At 37.3% G+C, this 9,308-nt stretch overlaps 1 protein-coding gene across 1 annotated transcript; it reads right to left on the reverse strand.

Moving 5' to 3' along the window:
• Positions 1 to 859: 859 nt before the first annotated feature.
• On the reverse strand, positions 860 to 8,911 carry LOC115971353 (probable lipid phosphate phosphatase beta). The gene is made up of 2 exons (XM_031091223.1): positions 8,060 to 8,911; positions 860 to 1,445 (listed from the first exon to the last, which is right to left on the reverse strand). Exon 1 carries the CDS (start codon positions 8,690 to 8,692, stop codon positions 8,078 to 8,080), a length of 615 nt encoding a protein of 204 aa, XP_030947083.1. The 5' UTR covers positions 8,693 to 8,911; the 3' UTR covers positions 860 to 1,445; positions 8,060 to 8,077.
• Positions 8,912 to 9,308: the final 397 nt, after the last annotated feature.

Raw genomic sequence — 9,308 nt, forward strand, 5'->3', positions numbered from 1 at the left:
GCAGGCTCTAGCCCGTGACTATTGGTACTGGAGTGAGTTTAAATTAGATAAAATCTATTCTGTATTCCAAAAAAGCTTGGTCAGCCATTTTAAAGCTAATCTTACCTCTACACATGCTTAATCTCACTAGGCTTCAATGATTGGTTACGCCTGTTGAACTATTAAAGCAATTCTGTATTCCATAAAGGTTTGTGCTAATTTTTCTAGAAAGCTGGCATTTCTGGATTCAATTAACAATCATGAAATGAGAAAATCAAAAGGCAAGCATGCAAGTGTCATGTGTCCCACAGAATTGACATGTTCCAACTGCGGTCCATTAGTCCTTAGTTCATACAAAATTACTTCATGGTCTTTTCAGAACAGAACACAGATTCAACCTTTAGTATTCATGGTAGGACCCCAGCGTAAGTGGTTGTAGACTATAACCTAAATTATTATTACAATCAACAAGTACCAAGGACCAAGACCTTTGGCACATGCAATTTCAAAGGACGGTACACCTATTCTTGATTAAGCATGCATTTGTATCTTTCTTAGTAACATCAATAAGAAAAGGATGTAAAAAAACAACAATCAAAAGTTTGCAATAGTCTAAATTGGAAATCCCTTTTTTAAAAGGCTATATATGGGGGTGGTATTTAAACTTTCAGTACTAACAAAGTGTTCGGCCCACGTGCATGTCAAGTCAATAAACTCAAAGAGGGTATTAGCTCCTTGGCGTGATTCACATTACCATTATTATAGAACAGCCATGATTCAACCAACAAATTGTACGAGTACCATCAGTCTAAAAATCATCTCATATCTTTTCTAAAATAAAAGAAAGGCACAGGATCAATCAATCAGTCAACCAACAACCTTATCGGATAAAGCATATCACATTGAGTAATACAGATGTTTTAACATGATTACTACCTTTGTTTTTCCTTTAATTCATTACATCAACTTGGGGATAACCAACCTTATTAACACATCAAGCAAATAAATAGTAAGTCAAAAGAACATAGAAAAAGTACCATAATTACACTCAAGTAGGTTTTGCTGATCAGTTTTTTCTTTAACCAGACTTTAAAACAGTACTATAATGAGTTCATGTATACTTCTTATGGTTTAGAAGGAGAAGATTTAATCCCCTAATACTCCCTGTAATTCCTTTCCTTTCAATTATTTTCTGCATGGGAAGCTGAGTGAGATGGATGATCAACCTAGACTGCCAGAGCAGAGTTAATAACAGATAACGGAGCATTAAATCAACTCCAATCTAATCAGGGACTATTAGGAATTGAAAGCACCGTACTGCATTCTTTCAGCCTTTCAACAATGTGATCTAGGAAAGAAGACTGACAGCAGCAGATATTCACGTGGGATAGAAGAATTCCTTGCTGCCCCTGTCAGAGAAATCCAGCTTTTTTCTGGCACATTTGCAAAGCTCCTAGGAGCCATTTCTGTATGAATTGTGTGGTCATTTAGACTTGAGAACATGGCAGAAGAAATGGCAAATAGCTAGATGTAAAGTTCAGTATTCATTTGGGGATAATTGAATGAACCCAAAATTCGAAATAACAAATTTTAAAGCATCACTTTTGCCAAACTTTGACATCTTCAACATATATAAGCTTTCTAGATGATCTGAAAGTGTTAGGAACCCACATTTGGGTATAGAATGCATTTAGTTAGTTAGTTACAATTCCAAACATGTTAATCACATTTAACATATGTTAGAATTATTAATACACATGAGGAATAATAGATTAGGATAAAGCCATGTGAGCCTATATAGAATAGTTTTATGGTTCTATAAATATCTACTTGTAATCACATTTCTATCATTGAAGAATAAACCAATTTCTTAGTGCGTTAGTGTATCTCTACCTCTCTTAATCTCTCTCTTTCTCTATGGAGGGTGACTATTTCGAATTAAGTCAATTCTCCTACAATTCCCCTACAATTCATACCCATCTCCATTAGAAACCTCTAGGTTCCTAGCAAAAGGTTTTCATCTCATCCTCACTGTCACACTCCAAAGCATATGGCTTTCACCTTGGCTGATCTTCTAAAAAACTCACTGCATTTACATACAGAAAATATGCTTTGTAATTTCCACCCGCTAGTTTTGCAATCTAAGCAATATCTTTTGAACAATAAAACCGTTTTCTATCCTTTTTTTCTTTTTTAATTTCTATTTTTGATAGCTAAAGACACTGCTCACACACCTGGCAAGATTGGACTCATGACTTAACCCTCCACCCCACTGACAAAATAAAATAATAAAATAATAATAATCAGTAAACAAAATGCCACTAGTAAAAAATCAAGTGGTTAACATCTTCAAATTCTCATTTTATCTCATGCTACATCAATGAAATTAATGGAGAACTACCCTCTCTGGAATCCCCAAGGCTAGTGATCCCACACCAATTTTTTCTGGTTCAAAAAGGAAGTCTCCATGTTAAATTATAAAGGGCGTTATCCAAAGGTTTGGCTCCTTCTTCTTCTTCTTCCTTTTTGAAAAAAGAGTAATTTGGTAAATCAACTGCTAAAATGGGCTACAGTCGAAGTTCATGGTCCTAACTTTAAATTGAGCCTTGCCCTGACACGAATCATAGTCTAGTAGTAGGTTAATTTGACTGTAATAATGTATAGCCTTTAGCTTGGGGTCTAATTAAGTATCTCATTATGGAAAAGTGAAGGGAGCACCATATAACTAGATTATGACAATACAAGAAAAGAGATCCTATGACAAAAGACAAAATATAATCAATCCACAAAATCTAATAAGAATCTATGTTTGAAACAAATAACCAAATCAGATTCAAGTGTAGGACCTATAAGTCAATTAGATATAGCTTAAATGACACATCTTCCCCTTGTAATAAGTGCAAGATAGAGGGTAATGTCATGAGTTCAATAAATCAAGACCCACCAGGTGAGTAACTTATTACTAATCTCAACAGCAACAAAAAACAAAAAGTGTCGTAAGGCCTATAAATTCTTAGATGTCCCTTTCATTATTATTATTATTATTATTTTAATAACAAAGATGTGAAGCTAGAAACATCATTTTTCTCATTCTTTTCTCGTGCACAACAACCTTTTTTTTTTAGAGTTTCAACCTATGGCGTCCGCTCCTAATGATAGCTCTTTATCATTAGACCAAGATATCAATAAGTTTTTGGTGTAGGCGATGATTGAATTCCAGATCTCTTATACAATCATCAAAAATTTTACCAGTTGAATTAACTGGAACCCACCATGCACAACAACCTTAATTGCACCAGCTTGGGCTAGGCCTACCTCAATCCCTAGAGGATCCATATGAAGTGGAAGCTCCACATGTGATTTGAAGTCGGGCTTTTCCAACAATGGGACCTAGGGATTTATGATGATTGGTTTATGTAAGGCAGCCAGCTTACTACGAACACTCTTAAATCCCAGAGTGTTTATATGTTGGACATGCCCAAAACTCTTTTGCAAGTGTGTCCATAGTATGTTGGGAGAAGAAAAAAACTAAAATTGGTTTTAGATATGTTTTTTAAGATTTTGATAGTCGTTATCTATTTAAAAACTAAAATAAACATATAAAGGGAAGAATGTCAATCATTTGTCTCTTCATTATGCTGTAGCTAGGGAGTTATGGATGTTGATGTTTAAGCCTGATGGGCGTCCATTGAGTTATGCCAATTTCGGTGTTGGGACTGTTGGAGAGTTGGAGGAGGTGGAGTGGTGGAAGAAGTATGGGGACAATTTGGAAAGCCATTCTTTTGTATCTCATGTGGGGTATTTGGTGAGAACATAATGCTCACTGTTTTGATGACCGAGAAACTAGCATCGCAAAGCTGAAGTATTTAGTCTTGAAGACTCTTTATGAGTGGACTCCTCCATTTGCATCCTTTTCAGATGAGGGGCTGCTAGATTTCTTGGATTTTTTTGTACATTAGCTAGCTCTTTTGCTTTTTGGAAATTTTTTTCCCCTATTTTGTTTCTTCTCTTGTACACTTTTGTGTTTTTTAAATACAGATCCTGTGTATTGGGATTGCACTTTTTTTCAAAATAAATAAAACATACCTAAAGATTTTTTTTTGTTGATAAGTTATAAAACACACATAAAGATATATATTAATTGTTGTATCCCCATCATTTCGTGTCCTAATTTTTCAAGAATTGTCATATTGTGTCCATGTTCATGCGTCTTAGGTCATAAGAGCAAGGTGAGGTTTAGAGCTGTAGAACAAGAGAGATGCCTTGTGAGCTGGGCTTCTAAAGATGAGGCCTTTTGCTGAAGCTAAATCAATTTTAGGACACCAAACCCTGCAACTGATGAGTTTGGAGGACAGATTGGTGAATTAGGCAAACAGTTTAAACTAAACCATAACTTAATGAGTGGCATCCACATCTTTGCTTGTGATCTTTCCCATGCCACCAATCAATGAATGCTAAGAAAGGATCGAATATTAAAGTCTTTTTTCAATATGTTCCCACTCATACCTAATTGATAATGAAATTGGATAGCTTTTCTAGTTCCAATTCCATCCATTTCTGGGTAATTTCTACTTGTTTATTTGCAAATGATCTAGCTCCTGAAGTATATGACATTCTTTAGAGTGGCTTTTTTCTCTTGGTGTACTACTTTGTGGAAGATTTTGACCACTAATAATCTAAGGAAGACAATTATTATGGATTGGTGTTTTATGTGTAAAAACCATATGCAGTGGCACATGAAAACAACTGTGAGTGGTTTAAACTCCAACCCTTATCTCATCCAATTAACTTTGTACCAATAAAATTAGAAGATCAAGAGTCTTGTGAAGGATGATTTAACAATAATCTCACCAAATCAGTTTGAAGGTACTCCATGATGAGTTGTGGGCTCAAAATGGAAGGATTTTTTCTTTTTCGCCTTGAGAAAAGGCACAAGGTTTTTTTTGGGCTAGTAACTTCACACATTGCTTGAGGTTGGGCTTTGGTGTGATCGCAAGTGTCTTCCACCAAAAAGCAATAGGTCACAAGTTTGAGTTTTCCCCAAAAAAAGAATGAGGTTAAGGCTGCCTATCAATCACCTCTCCCCAAACCTCTCAAAAGTAAGAATTTTGTGTACCAGGTATGAACATTTATTTTCACACATTTCTGCATTAAGATCCCCATCAAAACGTTTCAGTAAAAATGCATGCACTCTTCAAAGACTATTAGAGTTTGATCAACGAACTTTCTAAGTGTTCTAGCTGATGCAAAATTCTAGACATGGTTGCCCGTTGCCTAGCTTCTCTTTTTTTCTCTTCACTGCTTCTTTTTATACTACTTCCAAATAATAAACCTCAGCAAACAATTGTAACAAACAACCAGATTCTCCACTTATTTCTACCTTTAATCCTCAAATTAACACCAAAATCCATCCCTATAGTAAGTCGCACATAACGTCTCTCAAGTCAGTTTCCTTACTGGACTTGACCACCACAAAACAAATCCAAGTTTCAGTTTCTTCAAGACTTCCATAAACCCCAAAATATACACCTCTTCCTTACACCTTTAGAAACAGTAAAACCAGATATATTTAATAACCTTTGGCCACCAATTAACCCCTCAATCCTTACCTTTAGTGTCTGTTTGGCATGATTAATTTTGCCAACTTATTTTACTATTCAGCTTATTTTTGCTACTATTCATGAGTCCCACTGCACTTTTTAATATTATTCATGAGTCCCAGTATAATATTTCAGCTAACTTTTACTTTTATCTATAGTACTTTCAGCAAAAGTTTTCAGTTTTAGCAAAATAAGCAAATCTCAAACAGACCCTAAATATCTCACTTTTGTTGCTGCCCAAAAATCCAGTTCAACCACCGTTTGCCCCTAAACCTCATGCTTTTTAAAGCCTAATCAATCTCCAATCCTAAATCCTCTACTTTTGCTAATGCTAAAATCATGATAACCCCTATCTTTTCTTCTTTTTTTGATAGGTAACGTAAAAAATTTTATTAATAAAAAAGCCAACCAAAGTACAATGGAAATGTACTATAGGGGAAAAACTCAAGAGCCCAAATTACAATGATCAATTAAAAACAGGAAAGGAAAAACAAGAATAAGTCGGCAAAACTAGACTCCATTCAAGGAGAGTACAAAAGAAAGAAGACTTAATCTCAAGAATGGACCCTTCATAGCCCTCAAAGCTTCTAGCACTCCATTCCCACTAAATACACCACATCAAACAATGCGGCACAAACCTCCAGATAGCTATATTGCAATGTCGACTAAACTTGCCCGGCCAAGAATCTAACAACTCGATAACCCCATGCGGCATGAATACCGAACAAGAAAAATACCATATTCCACAACTCATGTGCTATAGGGCAATGAAGGAGGAGATGATCCACCAATTCCCCACACCTTTTGCACATATAGCACCAATCAAGTACTAAAATATGCCTCTTCCAAAGATTGTCTGTAGTTAGGATCCTACCTAAAGAGGCAGACTAGGAAAAGAATGCTAGTCTAAGAGGAACCTTTGATTCAATTGCCACACCAGTTTCCATGGGAATGATACAATAGTAGTAGGGCATAAAGAATGATAATAACCTCGCACCTCAAAGCCTCTACTCTTAGTTGGCTTCCAACAAACTTTGTTAGAACCAACACCCTGCACATTTGTGGAATAAATCATGTCCATAAACAAGGCCAAATATTCTAATTCCTAATCATGCACTGGACGACAAAATTGAATATCCCATTGTAGCCTCCCATCATAGAAACGCATAACCTCCAAAACAGAGGACTCCCTTGCCCTACTAATGTGGTCAAATTCTGGAAATGCCTCCTTAAGAGAACAATCCCTATCCATAAGCATGATTTTAAGTGCATAGAAGAACTAAGAGAACAAATAAACTATGTCCCATAAACCACAGATCCTCTAGCAGCTATGGCATCACATGTTGGGGGAAAGAACTCAGCAAAAGTAAAAAATTAAAAAAAATAAATAAAAATTATGAAGAAGCTTATAAGAAAGTTGAATTCTCTTCAAAAGACAAGTAGGTGAATCCCACAAGGCTACACCGCTTAATACTCTTTTTATGGACAAATCTACCAAAGAAAAAGAGGTCTGGCATCACTGCAGTGCATTGTCTCATAAGAAGATGGAATACCATCAAATCTAGAGGTAGGTGAGAAAACCACACATTCCTGTTGACATTTTCCAGCGCAAGCATAGAACACATAACAAACAAAGAGAGATTTAAGTCAAAAAATATAAGGAGCACGATGCATTCTTCTCATCTAAAGCAAATTCGATTACTTTTTTCGATAGATTTTTATGATAAGAAATCACAAATTTTATTGATACATAAAGTTTTGTGTGCACAAGGTATGTACAAGAGTTTCTTTTTGGAATAGATGGTGGCTTGAACTTAATAATAGCTTAGCACTTGCTCAAGTTTTTGATATATTCAAATTCCTTAAAAGCTGGAAATAGGTCAACTGAAAGCCAACACATTACTATATGATGTTCAGAATAACTGTTGAGTTTTCTAATCAACCCCTAAACGGCTTTCTCATGGTTCGGCATCGGCTGAACACTCTTCCCACAAAGATACAAATTGATACAATTGGGTTCAAGTTTTTATTTCTTTTCTCATCTATCCACTTCTCTACTATAAGGCATTGCATCAAGATAGCCCTAAGTTAGGAACAGGTGAAGTGATAATGAAATTGCAAGATATATACAAGAAGTTTACAGGTCAATACACAAATCCACATTTTCAAAACTTGCTGAGGTTTCTTGCCACCAGAGGCCTACCCATGTCAAAGTGAAAATGGTGTTAGTGATAAGACACCTCAGCTGCTCAGCAACTAGTAAAAAGATTGTAAATTTATGTCATGTGTATCTGTAAACTATGTATAGTAGTGGGTATTGTTTGATAAGCACATCACATATAAATAAAACTAATTGCTAATGAGTGTCACCATTAGTGGGTATTGCTTTGAAATATACAGTTTGTTTGGAAATATAATTTCGAAGAATTTTCATAATACAAGAATAAAATTAAAAAGTACTGAATTGTTGTTGTTCTTACCAGAAGGAAATGCAAATGCTAAAGGTAAAACCTGAGGAAGCGGAAAGCAAAGAGAGCTTCAAGAACACCCAAAGACGCACCGGCGAAGACATCGAAAACGAAATGGCGGCCGAGAAAAACCCTAGAAAGCGAGGTCAGCAGCGCCCACGACCAAACCGCCAAATGGAGAAGGTTAGCCACGTCGTTGGCGAAGAAGTGAGCGATAGAGGCGACGAAGAAGACGCGAGAGGCGTGGCCGCTAGGGAAGGAGTAGTGGTCGACGGAAACGGCGGCGATCATGTTCTTGTTGTAGACGGGACGGGATCGGCGGAAGAGGAGCTTGATGAGTGCGATGAGAACGAGGTCGAGGAGGAGGCCGAGGAGGAGGGAGGAGAGGAAGGGGCGGCGGAGGAGGAAAAGGGAGGTGGAAGAATTGGGGGCGAGGAGGAGGGAGAGGGAGATTGGGAAGAAGAGGCGGAAGTCGGCGGAGAGTTCGAGGAGGAAGAGGAGGAAGTGTGGGAGGAAGGGTTTGAGTGTGGAGTGGAGGTATTCAGAGAGGGCTGTGTCTACGCTTATTAGGTGGCTGAGGAGTGTTGTGCTACCGGTGGTTGTGGCGGCGGCGGCGGCGGCTTTGGGTGGTTGTGGTGGGTCCATGGCAGTTGGGTAGACTTAGCAGTTTGTGAGTGGTGGTTTGGATTTGGCACTGGCAGTGTGATGTCACTGATGTGGAAGAGGAAGGACTGGTAAAAATGTGAACGGCGTCGTTTACTATGAATAGATCAGGCCAAGCCAAGCCCAGCCCAGTAAGTGTTGCTTCGAGTTTTGGAGCTGAGAACTAAAAGTTAAAGTTGGGCTAGAAAAAATGATGTGCCATGCAGAGTTGCAGATGCAGTTGAGCATTGCCCATTTGAATAAAATATTACAAAATTGATGAAGTTTAACTTCAAATTAGTGTATTAAGTCATATTAAACCTATAAGATTATTTTTGAAGGCGATGCTCTCAATGTTGTAGAGCCCATTCAGAACTTACAAGTTACACCTCGTTGGTATCATCACTGATATAAACCAATGGACTCGCTCTTTTCATTTTTGTTCTTTTTTCGCTATTGTAAATCAAACCAATTGCTCTACTCACGGCCTTCCTGCATGGGCTCCTTTATGTAATGATTTTGGGGCCTTTCCCGTCTCCAATCTTTTGGCCCACATTTTGGAGGCAGAGATAGTAGATAGTCTAGGCTCTGAAATCTTTCTTTGATTCAATAAAATTCA

Source organism: Quercus lobata, chromosome 12, assembly GCF_001633185.2.
Source record: "Quercus lobata isolate SW786 chromosome 12, ValleyOak3.0 Primary Assembly, whole genome shotgun sequence".
Classification (NCBI taxonomy): Eukaryota; Viridiplantae; Streptophyta; class Magnoliopsida; order Fagales; family Fagaceae; genus Quercus; species Quercus lobata.